The 23,742-nt window shown below is 47.5% G+C and overlaps 1 protein-coding gene across 2 annotated transcripts in view; it reads left to right on the top strand.

Moving 5' to 3' along the window:
* The window catches only part of KLHDC4 (kelch domain containing 4), a 66,866-nt gene that overhangs the window by 7,408 nt on the left and 35,716 nt on the right, over positions 1-23,742 (top strand). Inside the window, exons 5-7 of one of the 2 annotated variants that reach the window (XM_057533955.1) lie at positions 1,925-2,003; positions 2,578-2,676; positions 8,080-8,216. In XM_057533955.1, coding sequence (XP_057389938.1) covers positions 1,925-2,003; positions 2,578-2,676; positions 8,080-8,216 — 315 coding nt within the window. Of the gene's footprint in view, positions 1-1,924; positions 2,004-2,575; positions 2,677-8,079; positions 8,217-23,742 lie in introns of those variants that run through there. The other variant, XM_057533956.1, reaches the window with a different exon arrangement.

The following is a 23,742-nucleotide window of genomic DNA, read 5'->3' on the forward strand; positions in this document are numbered from 1 at the left end:
CTCAGTAGTTGTGGCTCGCGGGCTCTAGAGTGCAGGCTCAGTAGTTGTAGCACATGTTGCTCCGTAGCATGTGGGATCTTCCCGGACTAGGTCTCGAACCCGTGTCCCCTGCATTGGCAGGTGGATTCTTAACCACTGTGCTACCAGGGAAGCCCCAGGCTGTGGTTTTCACTGGCTTCTTGCTCCTTTCTTCCCGTCCCCTTGGCTCCGGAATGCCAGTTGTTCTCTAATTTGATCCAGGGATTCAGGCTCAATAGTTCTTACACCTGCTCCTGGCAGAGCAGAGGCCGGACGTGGAGTGCATCAAGCTAGGAGCCCAGGGAGGCTGAGTGACCCTGATAAGGAGATGCCATGTCCTTCGGAGAAGAGGAAATGCCTTAACTGCACGAGCATCCGGAGCTGTCTTGTTTAGTTGAGAAACGGTTTGCTTTGTTTCCCTCAGGCCTGAGTGGAGGCCTTGGTCTAGCACCTCAGGAAGGGAGGTGGTAAGAGCGCCCCCCTCTGCTTCAGTGGGTGCAGGGCACGGCCCCGAATCCCACGACTTCGCCCCCGGCGTGCGATCGTTACCTGTTCAGGGTCGGGAGCAGTGTGCTTACCCCTGAGCAGACACAAGCGGTAAGCGGCTTTGCAGCCGCTCCCAAAGTTGCAGATCCTTCTTGTTCTTCGACTCATAAATTCCGTTAGGAATCTGCTGTGATTTTCCTTGTATTTATCGTGTTATCGTTGAGGCCAAGCATAAGAGTCACACATGGTAGGTGGACGTTTTCATCTGAATTGTTGAAGCAGATAAATCCCTGAGACCTTTGAGGCTTTATCTGTACAGCACCCCTGAGGGAATTCACTTTGAATGTGGGTTGACTTCTTTTGGATGACATTTTTTCTAAAGTATGTGGCCTAAAAAGCCAGGTGTAATGTCACAATATGATGTGAGACGTTGGCAGTTCCATGGGTCAGCTGGGAAGCTTCCTGGCAGAAGGGAGCAGTTGGAGCTGAGATCTGCTGGGATGCAGACCTTTTGGTGGTAACCTTAGTACCTTCTCGCCTCCACCTCTCTATCGCATTACGGGAAAAAACCCAGGAAAATCACCAAGTTTAAGTGTGTACGTCCCCACGTCTTGGCTCAGAGGTAATTTAATGGGGACATGAGGATGAGGTGCTCGGTTGTACCGGAGCCCAGGGCGCACTATCTTGCCTTGAGGGTTTGACTACAGAGTTTCTCAGCCTATAGAATGTCTCTGTTTACAATAAATCCCCAGGAGAAAAAGTTTTCAGATTTCCCAGACTTCCTTGACCTTGAAACCCTTTTCCCTTTGAGCAGCGTCCTGTGGGATTAATGTGGTGGAGGGCATCTTGGGGAATGCCACTCTAAGGGCTTCTGCAAGAAGGGTATTTTCCCTCTCAGTCACCGTGCCCTTCATTACTTCTGCTGCAATGGTCAGGACCTACTTATAATTCCCTTATGGCTATTCTCTTGTCCTCGTGTGTGAAGTAAGTAGAAAAGTATTTGCGTTTTCTAGATGGAAGGGATCTGGGATGTATATTGAAATGCTTCAATACTGGACCTCTTAGAACAGTTTAGATTGTGATTTAAGAGGATAGACCTTTAAAACAGGACAGTTCTGGAAAATTGGCACATAAATAGGAGCCCCTAGACTTCCCACTGCTGATGATTTTCAGCCAAACGCTGTGTGAGTAGCCCCTGCCCTCCTAGGAGACTGAGCCTGGGTGTTAGTGTCTTGAAGGTGAGGCTGCTTCTAAGGGTGGTGCCTCAGCTTCTGTCCTCAGTGCCAGGCTCCTCTCTCACAGAAGTTTAGGACGGGCATGTCCCTGGTGGCGAAGCCCTCTGATGGAAAGGAGAACGGCTCTCAGTTTGGGCGTCAAGTGGTTTGATTTTGTGTTGAGCTGCTGCTTGTGTCTCTTGCAGGTTAAATGCCTCACTCTCCGCTCATCCTGAGAAAGATGAATTAATCCTTTTTGGTGGTGAATATTTCAATGGCCAAAAAGTTAAGTATATATTTTCTTCTTTCCCTCCAAGTTTTCATGGGTCTCATTTAGAGGAAACTTCATTTTAAGCTGATGTCAGATATTCATGGTCCTTTAACTCCCCTCTTGTGTGTCCACATGTCAGAACTGGCCTGGGCCATGGTCCTTGACAAGGCCCCAGGGTCCTTTAGGGACCTTTAGGGTCACGCTTCTTACCGCCTGCATGAGGTGGGCCAGCACCCTGCTGTTCTTCCTCATGATGGGTTTCCAAAGGTGTTTGAATAGGGAAAGTGCTGATAAATTGCAGAGCAATTGATAAATTGTACAACCTGTAATTTTTATTTTTGAGCAGACCAGAAAGCCGTGTGTTTCAGAGCTATAGATGAAACAGTTCCAAAATCCTGAGTTCGCCTTCCCTGCATGGCGGTCCAGAGATGGTCTTTGTCATTGTGTCATCATCCTGAAGGGTCCGGGGACCAGCCTTAGAAAACACGTTTCCTGGGGAGAGTTAGTGATTGAGATTCTACCTTCCATTTGCTGTCGCTTGTGTGGAAGCACCATTCATGACACTAAATTTCCTCTTCCTTTCTGCAGACTTTTTTCTATAATGAACTCTACATCTACAACATCAGGAAAGACGCCTGGACTAAAGTCGAAATCCCCAACCCACCTCCGAGGCGTTGTGCTCACCAGGTACGTGTCCGTATGGCCATCAGCCTCCCTTCCTCTCTCGCTGGGGCTCTGACTCGGGGTTCCATGACAGACCTTTAGAGCTGGTGACGGCGGGCAGCCTGGTGTGGAGAGGCTGGACCTTGCACCTGGTCCTCACTCTCCAACTTGGACTTGCTTCTGAGCTGCTTCCCGCTCAGACTTCACCTGTGAGGCTGGGAGAGGAACTCCTGCTCCTCCAGGTGGTGTGAAGCTAGGTGAAAGCACCTACGTGGTGCCTGGCGTGTAGCAGTCAGGACAATGCTCCTGTATTTGAGGGAGAGAGGCTCCCACAGGCCCAAGATCTGGTGACCAGAGAGATGAAGACAAAAAGACAGGACGAAAGGTGTCAGCGGTTACCGAAAGTAGCTATTGCAGAGTGAAATGAGTCGTGCCCAGGGACGCTGAGGGAGCAGCGCCAGGTCGGCGTGCTTTTCAGCTCGTTTCTGCGCTGTCAGAGCCGATGACTTACAGGGAAGGGGCCCTGGTTTCATGGTTCCACCTTCGTACGCTCCGCGAGGGCGGGCATTGGTCTGTCTTGTTCATCATTGTACCTGGGACAGCGTTGGGGCTCAAAAGATAATGTGAAAGAGTGATGCCTCTCCAGGGTCAGCCTGCCGCGGCATGACTGAAACGTCCCTCCACAGCGTGTGCGTCTCCTTTTTCTAATCCTGCGCTCAGAGTAACCTCCCGATTGAAATGGGGTCTGTGAGGGGGAGCCGAATGCCTGAACTGCATAGACGTCTCGTGCATAGCCGGGCTTGCAGGCATTTGGACTGGTTCATCTTCTGGAAGAGAGGCATGCACTGCTTTCTGGTTTAAAAACTAGACCTTAGAAAGGCTGGGTTTTAATTAATAAATGGGTCTTGGTAAGTTCTAGTCCATTCACCGGAGCCCTCTCCAGTTCTGAGAATGCACCCACCCCAGGCCTCCAGGCTAAGCACTTAGTCCTGTCCTGTCCCATCCCGGCCCATCCTGGCGGGGAGCAGTCCCCTCTCAACGCCTCTCCAGTTCCCGGGCCCCAGGAACGCAGGCTGAGGTGCTTCTTTGGTGTTTGTTTTCTTATCCGTTTTAATCAGTTATTAACTCTGTCCTTGAAGAATTAGTGTCATGAGTCTTTGAGATTTTTAAGTCAGTTACTTTGGCAGGCTCTGATTTGTATGTACATCTTGGGAGTACTTTATGAGTCTGAGGGTTAATGTTATCCCTGTAGATAAGGTTGGCTTGCTGTTTACTCTGTGAATTTCACAACAAATCAGAGCTCTGGGAAACAGAAAATTGGTTATAAATTCTTTTGCCTAAAGGTCATTACAGTTCAAATTCCACTATGTTAAATTCTGAGGCATAAAAATTCCCTTGTGGGACTTCCCTGGTGGTCCAGTGGTTAAGACTCCATGCTCCCAACGCAGGGGGCCCGGGTTTGATCCCTGGTTAGGGAACTAAATCCCAGGTGCTGCAACTAAGACCCGGTGCCGCCAAATAAATAAATAAATAAATATTTTAAAAAGTTTTTTCCTCATTATGGACTAGTTTCATGAATGTGATGATAGAAGCCACGTTCTTTAATCAATTAGGGGCAAAATGAGTAGAAGGAGAAAGCTTATACGTGGACCCTTCATTCTGTCTTTTCTCTCTAGATTCTTGGGGGATTGTTTTATTTTGTTCACTCATTCATTCATTCATTTAGCTGTGCTGTGTGGCCAGTGGGATTTTAGTTCCCCAACCAGGGATCGAACCCATGCTCCCTGCATTGGGAGCGTGGAGTCTTAACCCGGGACTTCCCTGGCGGTCCAGTGGTTAAGTTATTTTAGCGTGTAATTTCAGGGTTCATTGGCCTTTTCTAAAATGAACACAGCCAGTGAGAGAAGGGAAGGGGTCACGAGGCCCACTGAAGGTGTGCCTGACGACGACCTGTCAGGCCTCACCTGTCAGGCCTTGGCTGGTGCTCCCCTCCCGGCACCCTCCCCTGGGGAGAATGTTCAGACACTCGTGCCTGGACGGGCTGACGGGACTGTTGAGAATGGAGGGGTGGGGGAGTGGGAGGTGCGGGCGCAGACGGAGTTCACATTTTGTTACTCGCCTGATGGTTTGTTTCTCCCCAAGCAATAACTAACTAAACTCACTTGAAACAAGATGCATTCTCTCATGCAGTAGAACAAAAGGTTCCATATGGTTAAAAAAATGTCACCTGTGTTCTCGTCAGCCTTTGTGCGAGCCTGAGCAGTAAGGAGTTTACGGAGAAGAGGTAATGTTTACAAAATGCTTGTTCCCGAGTGAGCAGATTGCGCGGACAGTGCCCACATGAGCTGCAGGAAGTGTTTTCCTCCAGCTCAGTCACAGCTGCATTGCCGTCCATCCGAGAAGGTGTTGCAGACTTGTTCCTTGGGAAATTCTGAGCATCTTTAACATGCAAGGCACTCTTCTAGGGCTGCAATACGGCGACAGAAAAGACACATTTGCCATTCTTGGTGATGTCCCATATTTTGTGTTTTCTTTGGTCCTGATGGCCTGGCACTTTTTTAGGACTTGGCTTTCACAAAGCTGACGTGTGTGGCTGATGTCAGAATCCATTCACAGAGTCTGTATGTTGTTTGGACTCCATTGTGCCTTTTTTTCCACCCTTGGAGGGAGAGTCGTGAACTTAAGGTTTTCTAGACATGATTTTATTCCAGTTAAGACAACAATACAGAAACCCAAACACCTGGGAAGCATACAGCCTCGTGGGACAAGGAGCAAAGTAGATGCTGGCTAGGACAGCCCTGCCTTGTATGGGGAGCAGTGCCGTCCTACTTTGGTCACTGGGCAGTGCTTTGCCTCTGTTAGATCCAGGGAATGTTGGTTGTTTACATGTTTATTTCTTATGTTCATGTTTTCTTCTAAGTCTTTGGACGCATTTATAACTTTTCAAGTCCTTGTCTGCTGATTCATCTGTGTCATTTCTGGGTCTCTTTGTATTGACTAACCTTGTTGATATGGGTCACATTTTTCTGCTGGAGCTGTGTGGTTAGATGGTAGACTTTGTGAATGCAAAAGCAGATCTTAGGGAAGCCTGGGCAAGCCCCAAAGCTGAGATACATCCCTGAACACCAGAGCAGTTCTTGCCTTCTTATTCACAACATTCCCACTGGAGTCTCCATACTCCTTCTCTGTCAGGTTGTCATTGTTCTGATGCCTTCTGCAGTTTCAGCCTGGCCCACAAGGAGACAACGTCCTCAGTCTGTGTCATGCTAGTAAAGTGGGTGGTGTTTGGGTTGCCCAGACCCCTCCTGCCATGAGCGTGACGCCATTCAGTGAAGTGCCGCTGGAGTGTTGACTGCCTGCGTTTGTTTTCGTTCATCAACAGATGATGAGTTTCGTTCTGGTAGGTGGCTCAGCCTCGTGCAGATCACCGTGAGCCTTTGGAGGCTTTCTCTAAGCATGGTAGCTCCATGGCGTGGCCTTTCTGGGGTCTCTAGTGAACGCCCTGGGTATTCGGTGACACCTTTCACTCTGGTTGGAAGCTGTCTGTCTCCGAGCCCCCTGTGAGCTCAGGTCGTTTCCAAGTTTTCAGCCTCGCAGTGATGGTGCCCGGCCTCCGGCGGTCTCAGTCTGCACACGTGCAGCTTAGTGTTTATGGGCTCCAGGGGAGCCCACCCAGACTTCAGGGTGCTCGGCCCTGCAAATTCCAGCTGCCTCAGCATCCTGGAACTCTGGCTTCTGTTTCCTCAGCTCAGCAGGACCACGAGGGTGCGAAACTGCCTGCGGGGTCAGAGGGCTGACCTTGCTCGTTTACCGTCTCTCAGGATCACGGTCCTGCACGTCGTGTTGTCTGGCTGTCGTGCTTCATAGGTTTTGTCCAGTTTCCTCCTTGTTTACAGTGGGAGGGCTGGCATGGTGCTGATTGCTGAGCCTGGTCAGAAGTGGAAGTTTTATGCCTGTCTCTTTATAGTTTTCATCTTCTCTTGAGTAGTATGTTAGCTCTTTCTTGGTGTTTATGGTCTTTGAGGAGGAGGTTAATACAGAGCCCTCAGATCACTGGCCATCAGTCCACCTTCGTGTCGTCCCCCGAGTTCTGCCTGTGATGGGACGTGGGAGACACACTCTGGTCACAGTCTGTTTTCTTGCTTGGAGTTTGACTTCATTTTTTAAGAATGGCTCTGAAAACTGCTTATGTAAGTAATAAATATTCATTGTGGAAAAAAAAAAGAAAATAATGAAAGCAGAGTAGGTCCATTGTCCATTCTTCCAGAACTCCTAATTTATATTTTCTGCATCTTTTCTCTGCACCTGTGATTCATAGTTCTGTGCATCTATATTTCATATTAGTTGGACTGTACACATGCATACATGTGTATACGTGTGTGTGCACATATATACATGTGTATATGTATGTATACATACATATATTCTCCCTGTACTGTTCTTCCCAGTTAATGCATTATTTGTGGTATTATCCTGGGACATTCAGTAGCTTCTATAATATGATATTTCAAAACTATATTGTATTGCGTAGCGTGAAAGTACTACCTAAACTTCATTAAGCTCAAAAAAATGTGTTAGGTTTGGGCCTGAGCTAATCCTCATGTCTGGTTTAAAGATTTGAAGTGATCAGTTTCTTTGTTTATAATTACTGGGGTTTGAGAGTCCTAGGAAGCTGGCTTGTCTCTTGATAGGTCGGTCCTGAGAGGATGCACAAGACTGAGTGAAAATGGGGGGGCGGGGGGGGGCGCACATCACCCCAGGCGTGTCACCAGGACCCTCCGGTTAGTCCAGGGCGGGAGCTGCGTCGGCGATGGGGCCGCACTTCTGCAGCATGAAGCTTGATTAAGAGAAGGACCGCGCTGCAGTGCAAGCCCCAGGGTGCCCGGAGGGTGCCCGGGGCGGGCCTCCTGGGAACCACCGTCTGACCACTCAGTGTGTGCTTGCCCGTGGCGGTTTGCGAGGGCAGGAGGCATTCACACAGGCTGCTTTGGAGCACCTGGCGTCCAGCTGCCCCCGACCCAGTTCCCCTGCCCCGGCCACACTGTGCCTGCTGCCGTCGGCACTGCTTGTGAGCCCCTGGCCAGATGGCCCCTCAACAGGTTCCCGTCCCGCACCCCCTTGGTGTGAAGGATGGGCCCGTTGCCTCCTTCGCTGTCTGGGCCCAGGGCTGGTGACTCTCAGGGCGGGCTGGCCCACCAGTGGCTTGTGTGGCTCTACCAGCCCAGGCGGTCCCGCCTGGTTCCCATGTGGCCTGTGAGCCCTGGGCCTTCAGCAGAACCACAGAGGGGCAGGCCGCGAGAAGGACCTGATGGGGCAGGCATTTGAAGACGAGGTCAGGGCTTGACACCGGGTGGTCTGGGGGAGGGGCTCCGGTTTTACCTGAGAGCTGTATGGCTGTGCCCTGACCTGTCGCCTTTCTCTCAACAGGCTGTGGTGGTGCCCCAGGGCGGCGGACAGCTGTGGATCTTTGGCGGGGAGTTTGCCTCTCCCGATGGAGAGCAGTTCTACCACTACAGGGACCTCTGGGTCCTGCATTTGGCCACCAAGACGTGGGAGCAAGTCAGGTAAGGTGAGGAGCATGACCCCTGGGCCCGCTCCTGTCCCGTACCAGCGTCTGGGGTTCACAGTGGTGGGATCGGCTCTTGTAGGATAATTCCAGGGCTCCGAGGAGCGTGGTTGCCCGCCTGGGAGACCAGCCTGGCTGGTAACCAAAGTGAGGGAAGAGCTTCCCCTTTGCGGAGTGGCCCGGCCCGGTGCCGGCTGCCTGACATCTGGCTTCGTGGAAGGCGTTGCCAGGGTCTCTGGGACCAGCGCCGCATCCGGGCTCATTTTCCTGGTCCTCCCTCCCCTCGTCAGCGTCAACGATGATCATGTTTTGCTGCAGTTCTCCTGTCTGTTTATCGCCCCAGAGGAGGCTCTGGGTTTCAGCTTGCTGCCAGTGGAGTGCCGTGTCACTGAGAGGAAGTATCCGGATAGGTCTGCTTGACATAGGAATAGTGGAGCTTTTAAGAGGAAGGACAGGGGAGGCTTTACATCACTGTTCAGTAAACCAGGCTCGGCCATCGTTGATGCTCGATTCCAGCTTCTGCCGGTGACGTTGACCTGTGGTTGTCACCTTCACCCCTGCAGTCTCCGTGGGCAGAGCCACACGCCTGACTCTGTAGAGAGACGGACGGTGTGTCTGCGTATAAATTATGTACAAGAAGAAGCCTAGTAGCACGACGGATTGAAAGTGGAGTCAGTGGCTTTGCCCTCGTGGGGTGCACGCGCGGCTCTGGGGCACTGGCTTTGTACTGTTAAAGCGGCCGCCAGGCTCCCCGCCTCAGCGGAGCGGAATTCGGGGGGGTTCAGGACTGCTGTCAGGTCCTGGGACTTGCATCCGAGGGAGGTCCCTGGAGGGTGTGCTCCGTGGTCCCCTGAGGGTCAGATCGGCTTCCAGCCTGGAGCGTTAGACTCAGTGTAAAGAGTTGACCGTGAGAGTGATTGGAAGGTGCTCAGACATTCCCAAGCTCGCTAAGCTGCCGGGGAAGCTCTGGAGAGCAGTCCTAGTAAAGCTGGACCCAGGGTGAGCCCTGGTGTGCTCTCCCGAGCGCCGCTTGCATCTCCTTCTCTTGCTTGCTTTGGGAAACGCATGGCAACTAAGAACTTTTCACATTAAAAATTGATTTTGTTGTGTATATGTTAAGACCTAGTCATTTTCTTTTCTTTTTTTTTTTAAATTTATTTATTTATTTATTTATTTTTGGCTGTGTTGGGTCTTCGTTTCTGTGCGAGGGCTTTCTCTAGTTGTGGGAAGCGGGGGCCACTCTTCATTGCGGTGCGCGGGCCTCTCACTATCGCGGCCTCTCTTGTTGCGGAGCACAGGCTCCAGACGCGCAGGCTCAGTAATTGTGGCTCACGGGCCTAGTTGTTCCGCGGCATGTGGGATCTTCCCAGACCAGGGCTCGATCCCGTGTCCCCTGCATTGGCAGGCAGATTCTCAACCACTGCGCCACCAGGGAAGCCCGAGACCTAGTCATTTTCATTTTCCCCTTAATTTAAAGAGTGTTCAGGCCCAGAGCATGTACCCTTTTTTGTCTTTCTTGCTTTGCTTCAGTTATTCTTTTCAAAATGCAGTTGTTATTTCTTTGTTCACTTCTGGTGAATTGGTTCTTGATGTTTTCGTTGCATGTTTGTCAGCTTTGGTAGCTTTTGCCTGTAACGTATGGGTGAGGGACGGTGAATGGCTCCGTGAGGAAGCAGCACCCGTGGGGCCTGGTGTTGATGGTGGCGGCATGTCGTGGGGTGTGCTGCAGTGACCTGCTGGGCTGTGTTGTGGCGCGTGCTTTCTCGTGGCCTTCAGACCTTTCCGGTTCCGTGACAGGTGTTGCAGGTGTTCGCTCCGAGGAAGCAGGGAGGCACTAGTGACATGCAGTCACTGCCCTTTGCAGAGCTCGCCTCACCCGCTGTCCCTAGCCCCGCCTCATTGCGCGACTTGAGCTGTGTCCCGGCGTTATCAGCCTGGTTACGCTTGCTCGGCATTCGAGGCCTCTGTCCGAAGTCAGAAGTTGTTCCTGGTGAGCAGGTCTCGCATTACTTTTTTGCTGATTGTAATTAAAGTGGGAGAATTCCCAAAGGTATACTAGGGGACCTACTAAATGCTAATGTGAAGGTGCAGAGGCAGAACTGAGCTGCCTTTCTCAGCCCCCCTTCTCTAGCCTGGATAGAGTGGTGTGGCAGGGAAAGGGTTAGGCGCTTTACTTTTTGTCTTTTTTGTCTACGGCGTCTTTTTTTTGAGCCGACCTCCTGGGCCATCATCTCTGGTTCTCGGTGGGGGATGGGCAGCCGGGCAGAGCTGCGCTGAGCTGCTCTCTTCAGCAGCCAGGGTGGGGTGGTGCGTTTCACCTGAGCCTGCGGTTCCTGCGGGGCTGAAGGTCGGGGGGCGGAGGGCCTGCCCCTGGCTTCTCCTCTTACTCTGTCTGCCGGGAGATTTTAATCGACCGGCTGAATTTCTGTGTCTCTGCTGCTCAGCCCGGTTCAGTTACCGCTGCTTCACGTGCCTACGGTTCCCAGATGCGTTGTGTTTGAGGCTGGCTCTGCTTTTAAGGCCCCTGGTGGGATGCAAGAAATCAGAAGCGGTGTGCGAGAGATACTGTGTGGTGACGACCTCCGTTCCCCTTTGTCCTCGTGGGCGCTGGGCTCGGAGCCTGGGCGTGCGCACAGCCGCAGCCCTTCCCCCGCCCTGGCCCAGCGTGTCCTGTGAGACCAGCGAGGAAGGTGTGCCCTGTGTGGCCCGTTCCTTGCTGTTACAGTGTCTGCAGCCACCGTGTGTAGGGAGCAAGCACGTCTCAGGGAAGGCTCCCTAAGCGAGTCACACACTGGAAGCCACGAGAGGGTGACTGTCTGACCATGGGGAATGTTAAGATTTTTGTCAGGAATGATGCCACCAGGAAAGTGTGGGAGTGGTGACAGGTTTACAGCGTGAAGCGAGCTCATGTTCAGAATAGAGGCTTTGTGTAGAGTAGCGAGCAGCAAGCGGCAGCCACGCGTGGCTCACACGGAAGGTCGGACTGTCAGGCGGCGAGGGCTGGGCAAGCAGGGGTCCCTCCCGCTGGCTGAAGTGTCGGCTGGCAGCACCCGTCGTTCCAGCATCCTGTTGCTTGTGCCTGCCCCTCGACCCCATCTTCACTTTTAGGAATATACTCTAAAGAAATGTTCCCTCTCATTTTGTACAAAAAAGCTTGTACAAAAATATGTGTACAAAAAGCTAAGATGCAGAGCAACATGTGCCTGAGTGTGTGTGCATGCACGTGTTCCTGCAGACTGGGCCACAGGGCCGGTGCAGGCACACATGCGTGCACACACACGGTCCAGAAGGGTCTGGATGTTTCCGGGTTTTCTTCTGATTCCTTGATCTTCTCTTCCCACCTATTCTAGTATTGCTCCACTTTAATCGCTGTAGCTCTGTGGTTTATTTGGATAGCAGGAAGGTTTTTCTCATTTACTTAAAAAATTTGTCATGCACTCATTTTTTTTTTTTTAATTAAAAAATTTTTTTTATATTTGGTTGCATTGGGTCTTTGTTGCTGCGTACGAGCTTTCTCTAGTTGTGGCGAGCGGGGGCTACTCTTCGTTGAGGTGCGCGGGCTGCTCATTTCGGTGGCTTCTCTTGTGGAGCACGGGCTCTAGGTGCGCGGGCTTCAGTAGTTGTGGTGCGCAGCCTCAGTCGTTGTGGCTCGCGGGCTCAGTAGTTGTGGCTCGCGGACTCTGGAGCGCAGGCTCAGTAGTTGTGGTGCATGGGCTTAGTTGCTCCACGGCATGTGGGATCTTCCCGGACCAGGGCTGGAAGCTGTGTCCCCTGCATTGGCAGGCAGGTTCTTAACCACTGTGCCACCAGGGAAGCCCCACTCATTTTTTTCATAAGAGCTTCAGAATGTTCAAGTTTTGTTTTATAAACATTCCAATGGGATTTCGATTGGATTGCAGTTTGTAGATTTCACCTAGGGAGAATTGACAGCTGTCTAATCCTTAGCCTTCCCAGTCGGGAACATTTCACTTCTCTTAGGAGTCTCAGTTAGGTTTATTTTTTTTATCCTTCAGTAACGTTTAAACCGGCCCAGAGGTAGAGTTTCAAAGTCAGGGGGCGTGTGTTCCCGGAGCCTTGTCCCCGGGTCTGCCTTTCTCCCCAGGCAGTGTGGGCACAGCTGTCTGCAGCGCACAGGTGTCGTGGTTGGGGCGGTTCTTACTTGTGCGCAGGGCCCACCCTCGCGTCACAGGGTAGCACACACTGCGCGGGGCGGCTGCCCTGTCTGCACTTGGGAGCGGGCGTCTCAAAGCGCTTACGAGGTTTCACGGCAGGAGTCGGTGGTGGAGTGGCTGGGAGGCTTGTCAGCCTGGGGAGACGGCTCAGAGCTGACAGGATGCCTCTCTGGGTGATTCTTGGACTTTCGTATGCGGATGAGCGCCTAGGGAGCTCTGGAAATGCATGTTCCTGCCCTCATCCCCCCAAACATCAAGTCTGATTCAGAGCCGCTTTAAAACGGGGCTCAGGAATCTGCATTTGACAGTAACCCCTCCCCACCCCCCTTAGTGACCTTGATCCAGGCGGCCCTGGATCACAGCTTGAGGCCTCGCCTACTGGCGTGTCTCATGCTTATTTTGAGCACCATTCACTAATGTGAAAACAAACGTTGGCTGCCTTTTCAGAAGTAAGAGAACTCATGTAAAATGCCTCTTAGATCCTTAACAATGAAAAGCAGTGTGGGTATTGCTTTTGTAATTTACTACTTATTCCAAAATGAAAGCGTCACCCCACTGTTGTTTGGCAGGGCTGTGCAGGCTTAATTGACGAGGCCCAGCGTAGCCACGGAAGCAGGCAGACTAATGACTGAAGTCGGTCTATCGATCCTGGGGGCTGGGTTACAGCGTGTGGGGTTTTGCCTTGGAGCTGCTGCCACTCGGAACTGGGCTTGGTTATTAATAGGCTGATGCAATGGCTGCTGTTGGGAGAGGGTGACTGCTGGCAGGTTCTCCTCTGTAATTTTTTCTTACTGACCTAAAAGAAAAGGGAAGGCGCTTCAGCCAAAATGAAGGCTGATTTTGCTATTTCTGGGGAAGATCACTGAGTCTGGGGGAATCCACACGGTGTGAGCTCAAATCTTGGGAAAAGTGCAGGAAGAGGTCACTGTGAACCGAATTTATTCGGCCTCCAGGACTTGGCCCCACACTCTGCATTCTTTTTGCCATGCTGCACGGCTTACGGGATCTTAGTTCCCTGGCCAGGGATTGAACCCTCGCCCTCGGCAGTGAGAGCACCGAGTCCTAACCAGGGAATTCTCTGCATTCATTTTTTAGGAAACATTTTTCACTCCCATGGGGGTAGTTTTACATTTGGGGAGACTGAGACCGAGAAAAGGTTAAATAACAGTAAAGGCCAGCAGAGGCAGAGTTAAATCAGTATCTGGTATATGTAGTCCCTTTGTTGGCTTTTAAGCAAGTTTTTCTCGTGGGAGGGCAGGGTGATCGATTCCCAGGTATCCGCTTTGTCTTTCATTTTTGCCCTTCTTGTGTTTCTGTAGCACGTTTACAACGAGCAGACCCTTAGGAGTCTTTATTGTCTTCCTTTATGCACGTTCTCCATTCTTGCAACATTTAATTGACATTATAACAGTTGGAAAATGAAAAGTTTGTAGGAAAAGTTCGTAGCGTTACTAACGTCAAGAAGACCAAAGCTTCAATGTCAGCACAGCCTCCTGATTTACATTGGACAAGTATGACCAACTTTAACAGATGTTTTGAGATGCCCTTCAGTGTCTGTCTTCGGTGGGACGTGCCTGCACAACTGACCTGATTTAAAAAAAAAAAGGCCTGATTTGGTAACACAGATTCTGTCTACTAATCGTGTTTTTATTTTTATACCATACACAGCCTCTCTCCCCGTCCCCCGCTGCATCTCCTCCAGGAGGTCGGGGAGGAGAGTGGGCTATGTCTAAGTGTATGTGCACCTGTGTGAGTCTGAGGGCAGTTCGACACCAAAGGCAGGACTCAGCATTTGCCCACCTGCTCAGTCTCTCACAGCGCAGACTCCACTATGGTAGGTTTATTATTATGTAAACACTCCACAAATGGTTTCATTACTAATAGTAATAGTTAAAGTAAAAGAAGGACACAGTTTGATAGGCTGCCTGGATTCTAGAGACTGCTACTAGTTATTCTGTGCAATGTGAGTAAATACTTACTAAGCTCCAAATTTGTTGTTTAATGGTACTTGGAAAAGTGGGGCTGAATTCTGAAGGCGGCCTGTTTGATGAAGGAGGAGATGCTCTTGCCTGCGTTTCCTGCTCTGGCCACATCGGAACCATTCTTGGAGGAGGGCCCTTTCCTTTCCTGAGGATGGGCCACTAGACTAAGTTCCCCGTCAGGTCGGCCTGTGTGGCCTTGAATCTCTGGGATTGTGAGAGAAATTTTTCCTTTGCTCAGTAAATATCTCGGGAACAGCATGGTACTATGGTGTATCTTTTGTAAGGTGTAAACTTTCAGATAACTCAGGGAAGCATTTGCATACTGAGTGCTTAACACTCTGTTTGTACCCGAAGCCCGTGGAGCTATCAGACGCTTGTGCGTCTTCTGTAAACGTCCCCGCAGCCGCTGGCTGGAAGGGGCCTGGGTGATGCTGAGTGGCGGTGTGCCCTGCCACAGCGCTGCTCTGCACGCAGCTCACATGTGCTGGAAGCACTCGCTCCCACGAAAGTGCACATGTATTTTTGCGCTGCTTATAGAGCTGGCTGAGTAGGACATGTTAATTTTTTAAGACTCCATATTTAGGAGTGACGGCAGTTGAAAAGTGCCTGTTGGAGATTCAAATATAAACGGGCTTTTTTGGGTGGCTTTATTTTCTAAAGGGGTATATGGAGTCTTTTTATAGAAGAAAATTTCCCTTTTCGGTTACAAAACACAGTGGTACTTGGCTGCTGCCACAGAAAGTTAATTGAGTCCTTGATGCCTGGCTCACCGAAGGACAGAACAACCATCAGATTTGTGGCCAGAGGCTGCAGGAGTCCCTAACCTGGCCGTCTCGGCTCTGGGGAGTCATCTAGAGATGACTTGGCTCGCTGGTGCTGCTTCCATAGGTCACTGGGCCATTACATTCACGGTTACTGGAGTAACATTGGGAGCGTTTTGGGCTCTCCTGTGTACCTTTTTTGAAGTAGAATTGGAAGCAAACCTATTAGTTTTTGAAAAGAAAACCTGTTTCCCAGGTTGTACTTGTAAAGTATTGTAACAGACAGTTTCTCAGAAGGGGGGTTTGTTGCTTGCCCAGCACGGTGGTGTTCTTCTCACTCACCTTCTCTGTTGTGCAGCTGTACATTGTGGCTTGTCTCCTAGGCACCCAGCCCCGGGACATGGAAAAGCCATGCCAGCCGCTTCAGCCTGTGGAGTGGGGCCGGCTCCGAGGAGAGCGCTTCTCTCACCGTGCAGAGCGCACAGGCAGGGTCAGTGCCCAGTGACGGCGTGACCTGCGGCGGTGGTGTCGTGGCCTGGCACAGACCCTCCTTCTGAACCTCGTCCATCTGGGATTTTTATCATGAATTTGGAAAAGAAAACATGCTTACTAGATTTGTGGGTGATAAACAGCTAGGAAAGGACTTCCCGGTGGCACAGTGGTTAAGAATCCACCTGCCAATGCAGGGGACGTGGGTTTGATCCCTGGTCTGGGAAGATCCCACATGCTGTGGAGCAGCTAAGCGCATGCGCCACAACTACTGAAGCCCATGCGCCTAGAGCCCATGCTCTGCAACAAGAGAAGCCACTGCAATGAGAAGCATGTGTACCGCAAGGAAGAGTAGCCCCCTCTCACTGCAACTAGAGAAAGCCTGCACACAGCAATGAAGACTGAAGGCAGCCAAAAAAAAAAAAAAAAAAAAAAAATTAAAAATAAATAAATTTAAAAAAAAAACTAGGAAGAAAAGCAAATAAATTGGTTGGCAATTCAGCATCCAAAATTATCTTTGTGGATGAAATCTAGCAAGATGAAATTGAAGTGGGATAAGTTTTCCTTGTAGGTTGCATATAAATGTAGCATTTAAAGAAGCTGCCCTTGCTAGTAGAAGAGAAGTATTTAGTAAGTTGAAACGCCGGTAGTCATCTGCATATGGTGAGGCTACTCCAAGACTGATGCTTAAAGATCAGATTAGCACGATATAGTCTTCAGGAATATGGAACTGGTAATTTTTGGTTGACTTTCCATGGATGGGTACCATGGTTGGTTTGAATGACACATTAAAAGGGAAGTTAATAAGCTGAGGGCATTAGGAGAGAGAGACTAGGATGATCAAGCGTTTCAAGAAAGGTGAGAAGAATGGAATTTGTTCTAGGTTGGAGTAAGGGAAGATCCTGGAGGTCCTCATAGCAGTATGTGATGAAATGTTCATCTCAGATTTGCTAGTGGGGAGATGCTGGGTTGGGCAGCTCAAGCTTCTCTTTCATTTTGAGAGTCTTTGTGTTGTATTTTTTTTTAGGGCACCTGGTTTGCGGGAAAGCTTTGTGGAAATAAATGGAGAATAATGCCTTGTATAGAGAAGTGCTGGACTGGGCAGCTCAGGTTGTAACCATCTTTTGCAGCCTTGACTTAGTGGTTGGATTGTATAGGTGGGAGAGCCAGATTGAGATAGCACCAGTGCAAAACAAGGTGGGCAGAGGTACCTGGTGAGTGTGCCCGGGTGACCACGTCAGCTCTTTTTACATCAGGTTGTTTCCTTACTGTTGAGTTTTAAGAGTTGTTTGTGTGTTTTGGATAATGGTCCTTTATCAGATGTGTTTTCTGCAAATATTTTCTCCCAGACTGTGACTTTTAATTCTCTTGATACTATCTTCTGCAGAGCAGAAGTTTTAAATTTATAAGTCCAGCTTATCTATCAGTTACTTTACATGTAGGCCTGTGATCCATTTTGAGTATTTTTTGTGAAAGGTCTGTGTTCAGGTTCATTCTTTTGCATGTGGATGTTCAGTGGTTCCGACACCATTTGTTGAAGAGACTGTCATTGCTCCATTGTATTGCCTTTCCTCTTTTGTCAGAGATCAGTTGACTATATTTATGGAACTCTATTTCTGGGCTGTCTATTCTCTTCCATTGATCTACCTGTTTACTCTTTCACCAACACCACACTGTCATGATTACTGTAGCTTTATAGTAAGTCTTGAAGTCAGGTAACATCAGTCCTCCAACTTTGTTCTTCTCCTTCAATATCATGTTGACTAGTCTCTGTCTTTTGGCTTTCCATATAAACTTTAGAGTTAGTGTGTTGATATCAATGAAATAATTTACTGGGATTTTGATTGGGACTGTTGAATCTATAGATCAAGTTGGGAAGTACTGACACCTTGACAATAATGAGTCTTCCTATCCATGAACGCAGAATGTCCCTCCATTTACTTAGTTCTTCTTTGATTTTCTTCATCAGAATTTTGCAGTTTTCCCCATAAAGATTTTACATATATTTTGTTAGGTTCATACCTAAGTATTTCATGTTGTAGTGCTAATGTAAACAATACTGCTTTTAATTTCAAATTTCACTTGTTCATTGTTGGTTTATAGGAAAGCAGTTGACTTTTGCATATTAAGTTTGTTGCCTACAACCTTGCTATAAATGCTTACTAATTCCAGAAGTTTTCCTGTCAGTTCTTAAGGATTTTCCACATAGATGATCATGTCATTTGTGAACAAAGAAGTTTTTATCTTTCTTCCCAACATGTATACGTTTTATTTCCATTTCTTGCCTTATTGCATTAGCAAGAACTTTCAGTACGAAGTTGAAAAGGAGTGGTGAGAGAGAATATCCTTACCATGTATCTGCTGTTAGTGGGAAAGCCTCAAGTTTCTCATCATTAAGTATGACTTTAGCTGTAGTTCTTTTGTAGGTCTTTATCAAATTGGAAAAGTTCCCCTTCATTCCAAGTTTACTGAGAGTTTTTATCATGAATGGGTATTGGGTTTTGTCAAATGCTTTTTTTCAACTGTTGATATGATCATGTGATGTTTCTTTTTTAGTCTGTCAAATGTGATGGATTATATTGATTTTCAAACCTTGAACCAGCCTTGCATACCCGGGATAAATTCCACATGGTCATAGTGTATACTTCTTTTTATATTTTTTGGATTCAATTTGCTAATATTTTGTCGAGGATTTTTACATTTATGTTCACAAGAGATATTGGCCTGTAGTTTTCTTATAATGTCTTTGTCTGGTTTTGTCATTAGAGTAATGCTGGATAGAGGATAGAAGCTATCCTCAGAGAGATTGTAGAGGATTAGTATAATTTCTTCCTTAAATGTTTGGTAGATTTCACCAGTGAACCCATCTGGGCCTCATGGCTTTCTGTTTTGGAAGGTTATTAATTATTGATTACTTTTACTTAATAGATATAGGTCTATTCAGATTGTTTATTTCTTGTGTGGATTTTGACACACAATTGTTTCAAGGAGGTCCATTTCATGTAGGTCCATTTCATATAGGCTATCAAATTTGTGGGCATAGAATTGTTCACAGTATTCCTTTATTTTCATTTTAATTTCCACGTGATCTGTAGTGATGTCCCTGCTTTCATTCTTTTTTTATAAATTTATTTATTTATTTATTTATGGCTGCGTTGGGTCTTTTTTTTTTTTAATTTATTAAATTTATTTATTTTTTGGCTGTGTTGGGTCTTCATTGTTGTGCGCGGGCTTTCTCTAGTTGCGGCAAGTGGCCGTGTGTGGGCTTCTCATTGTGGTGGCTTCTCTTGTTGTGGAACATGGGCTCTAGGCACGTGGGCTTCAGTAGTTGTGGCTTGTGGGCTCTAGAGCACAGGCTCAGTAGTTGTGGCACACGGGCTTCGTTGCTGCATGGCATGTGGAATCTTCCCGGACCAAGGCTCGAACCCGTGTCCCCTGCATGGGCAGGCGGATTCTTAACCACTGCGCCACCAGGGAAGCCCTCATTTCTGATATTAGTACTTTGTATCCTGTCTCTTTTTTTCTTAGCTTGGCTAGGGATTTATTGATTTTATCAGTCTTTTCAAAGAACCAGCTTTTCGTTTTGTTCATTTTTTCTCTATTCATTTCCTGTTTTCAATTTCATTAATTTCTGCTATAATTCTTTTTTTTTCTTCTGCTTACTTTGGGTTTCATTTCCTCTTCTTTCTCTAGTTTCCTAAGGTGGAAACTTAGATTACTGATTTTAGATCTTCTTATATGTGCATTCAACCCTGTAAGTTTCCCTTTAAGCACTGCTTTCACTGCATCCCACAGATTTTGGTAAATTGTCTTTTCATTTCCATCTGACTTAAAATATTTAAAAATTTCCCTTGATAATAATTCTTTGGCCCATGTGTTATTTAGAAGTGTGTTGTTGGGGCTTCCCTGGTGGCGCAGTGGTTGAGAATCTGCCTGCTAATGCAGGGGACACGGGTTCGAGCCCTGGTCTGGGAAGATCCCACATGCCACGGAGCAGCTGGGCCCGTGAGCCACAATTGCTGAGCCTGCGCGTCTGGAGCCTGTGCCCCGCGACGGGAGGGGCCGCGATAGAGAAAGGCCCGCGCACCGCGATGAAGAGCGGTCCCCGCACCGCGATGAAGAGCGGTCCCCGCACCGCGATGAAGAGTGGCCCCCGCTTGCCGCAACTGGAGAAAGCCCTCGCACGAACCGAAGACCCAACACAGCCAAAAATAAATAAATAAATAAATAAAATCAAGTAAAAAAAAAAAAACTTTAAAAAAAAAAAAAAAAAAAAAAAAGAAGTGTGTTGTTTAATTTCTACCTTTTTTTGGGATTTTCCAGTTATTTTTTTTTGTTACTGATTTCTAGTTTAATTCTTTTGTGGTCTAAGAGTAGACATTATATGATTTCTATACTTTTAACGTTGTTACAATGTGTTTTATGGCCCAGAATGTGGTCTGACTTGGTGAGTGTTCTTTGAGCTTGAGAAAAATGTGTATTCTACTGCTGTTGGATGAAGTAGTCTGTAGATGTCAATTTTATCCACTTGATGGATGGTGTTGTTGAGTTCAACCATATCCTTACTGATTTCTGCTTGCTGTATCTTATCTGTCCATTTTTGAGAGGGAGGCATTGAATTCTCTAGCAATGATAATGGATTCATCTGTTTTTCCTTGCAATTCTGTTAGTTTTGCCTCATGTAATTTGACACTCTGTTGTTAGGTGCATACCTGTTCAAAATTGTTAGGTATTCTTAGAGAATTGACTCCTTTATCATTATGTAATGCCCTTTTTATCCCTGACAACTTTCCAACTTTCCTTGCTTTGAAGTCTGCCCCATCTGAAATTAATATAGCTACTGTTACTTTCCTTTGATTATTGTTAGCATGGTATATCTTTCTTCATCCATTTCCTTTTTTTTTTTTAATTTATTTACTTAAATTTATTTATTTTTGGCTGCATTGGGTCTTCATTGCTGTGTGCAGGCTTTCCCTAGTTGTGGCAAGTGGGGGTTGCTCAGTAGTTGTGGCTCGCGGGCTATAGAGTGCAGGCTCAGCAGTTGTGACGCACGGGCTTAGTTGCTCCGTGGCATGTGGGATCTTCCCAGACCAGGACTCGAACCCATGTCCCCTGCATTGGCAGGCGGATTCTTAACCACTGCGCCACCAGGGAAGCCCCCATTCCATTTACTTTTAATCCATATATGTCTTTATAGTTAAAGTGGGTTTCTTGGAGATAACGTGTAATTGGGTCTTGTGTTTTGATCCACTCTGATAGTCTCTGTGTTTTAATTGGTGCATTTACACCGCTGACATTCAAAGTGATTACTGATACAGTATCTACCATGTTTGTTATAGTTTTCCGTGTGTTGCCCTTGTTATTCTTGTTTTTATCCTCCACTCTTTTTTTTTTTTCCCTTTTGTGGTTTTAATAGAGGATTTTATGATTCCATTTTCTCTCCTTTCTTAGCATATCAGTTATACTTCTTTTTTTACTTTTTTAAGTGGTTGCCCTATAGTTTGCAGTGTACATTTACAACTAATCCAAGTCCACTTTCAGATAACACTATACCACTTCACAGATGTTGTGAGTACCTTGTAAGAACAAGATAACCCTAATTTCTTTTTCCAATTCCTTGTATCATTGTGTCATTCATTTCACTTATATGTACACATATGTGAGTATATATACACACATAAATATATATTCCTCAGAGGCGTATACATGTATACACACACACTCACGCACACAGGCACGAAAGCAATCATAACCAAATACATTGTTGCTATTATTATTTTAAACAGCCTGTTCCCTGTTTGATCAGTTAAGTTTCTGACCTATATTGTTTTCCTTTTCTCTAAAGAACTTCCTTAAACATTTCTTGTAAGGCAGGTCTACTGGCAACAAATTCTCTCAATTTTTATTTGTCTCATAAAGGCTTTATTTCTCCTTCACTTTTGATGGATACTTTCATAGAGTACAGAATTCTAGGTGACTGGGTTTTTTCTCTCAGCAGCTTCAATATTTCCACTCTCTTCCTGCTTGCATGGATTCTGGGGAGTAGTTGGATGTAATTGTTATCTGTGTTCCTCTGTAGGTGAGGTGTTTTTACCCTTGGTTTCTTTCAGGATACTTTCTTTATCTTTGATTTTCTATAATTTAAAAATGATATAGGGGCTTCCCTGGTGGCGCAGTGGTTGAGAATCTGCCTGCCAATGCAGGGGACACGGGTTCGAGCCCTGGTCTGGGAAGATCCCACATGCCGCGGAGAAACGAGGCCCGTGAGCCACAGTTACTGAGCCTGCGTGTCTGGAGCCTGTGCTCCGCAACAAGAGAGGCTGCGACAGTGAGAGGCCCCCGCACCGCAATGAAGAGTGGCCCCCGCTCGCCACAACTAGAGAAAGCCCTCGCACAGAAACGAAGACCCAACCCAGCCATAAATAATTAAATAAATAAATAAAAATTAAAAAAAAAAATGATATAGCAAGGTGTAGTTTTTGGCATTTATCCTGCTTGGCATCCTCTGAGCTTCCTGGGTTTGTAGTTTGGTGTCTGAATTTAATTTGGGGAAATTCTCAGTAAGTGTTATTTCAAATATTTCTTCTGTTCCTTGCTCTCTTCTCCTTCTGATAGTCCCATTACATGCACATTACACCTTGTGTAGTTGTCCCACAGTCCTTGGATATTCTGTGGGTTTTTTTTCCCCAGTATTTTTCTCCTTGCTTTTTGGTTTTCAAGGATTCTATTGAGATATCTTCTAGCTCAGAGATTCTTTCCTCAGCTGTGTCCAGTCTAACTACAAGCCCATCAAAGGCATTCTTCATTTCTGTCACTGTGGTTTTCATGTCTAGGCTTTCTTTTTGGTTCTTCCTTAGGACTTCCATCTCTGCTTACATTGCCCATCTGTCCTTGCATGCTGTCTGCTTTGTCCATTTGAGCCCTTAGCATATTAAACATTGTTGTTTCAAATTTCTGGTCTGAGAATTCCAGCATTCCTGCCATGTCTGGTTCTGACGCTTGTCTCTTCAAATTGTGTTTTTTGCTTTTTAGTATACCTTGTAATTTTTTCTCGATTGCGGGACATGATGTATCTGTGAAAGGAACTGCTGTAAATAGGTCGCTGGTGATGAGGGGGGAAGCGGTCGCTAGTCCTTTGATTGGGTTTAGGTCTTCTAGTGACGCCTGTGCCTCTGCACCATGAACTTCTCCAGTGTTTCTCAGTTTTTTCCATCCCCTTAGGTGGGACAGGGTGGCTGGAGTGGGCTGGAGGTGGGTATTTCTCTTCCTCCAGGTCATTTTGGCTCTGATAATACGCAGCAGCTTAGGCTGTGGTTAACTAGTTTCCCTCGAGGGCCGGCCTTGTTAAGAACAGGGCTCTGATGTCTCTCTAAGTGGTTCCTTTTCCTCTCCCCCTGCCAGAAGCACGAGGGGGTTTTTCTCTGATATTTACTGTGGGACTCCGGTCGAGCCCCTGGAGGTAAACCTCACAATATTGTGGGTACCCTAGTGATGCGGTCCACATGGAGTTTTCCACTCTCAGGGTTGTCTGCACTGAGCCTTCAGCTGAACTAGGGGGTTTCTACCCTAGTTTCTACCGCAGCACTAGTTCCTCTTGGGGTCTCTGCTTGTGTGTGTGTCCCCCGCCCCGAGCACAACTCTTGTGTCACTGCCCGTCTCTCCAGTCTGTGGGCAGCAGTGTTCCCTGTGTCCTCACCTCTCTCACAGATCAAGAACTGTGGATTTTTCAGTCTGTTTAGCTTTTTAAGGACAGAGTAGCAACTTCCAGGCTCCTTATATGCTGAACCAGAAGCTGGAAGTCCCTTTTCGTGGTTTTTTTTTTATTGTTGTGTATTTTTATATCTGTTTTATTGAGATACAGTTACATTCTATAAAATGTATACCTTTTATGTGTACAGTTAGATGAATTTCAACAACTGTATATACCTGTGTAGCCACCCCCATACCCAAGGCAGAACGTTCCATCACCCTGGAATGTTCCTTTCTGCCCCTTTGCAGTCAGTTCCCTAACCTCGAGCCCCAGGTGGCTGCAGTCACCAGGGATTCATTTTGCCTTTTTATAATCTCATACACGTGGAATCACCCAGTCCGTGCTCCTCCGTCTCCCTGCTTCCCTTGTT

The sequence above is a fragment of the Balaenoptera acutorostrata genome, chromosome 19, assembly GCF_949987535.1.
Source record: "Balaenoptera acutorostrata chromosome 19, mBalAcu1.1, whole genome shotgun sequence".
Taxonomy (NCBI): Eukaryota; Metazoa; Chordata; class Mammalia; order Artiodactyla; family Balaenopteridae; genus Balaenoptera; species Balaenoptera acutorostrata.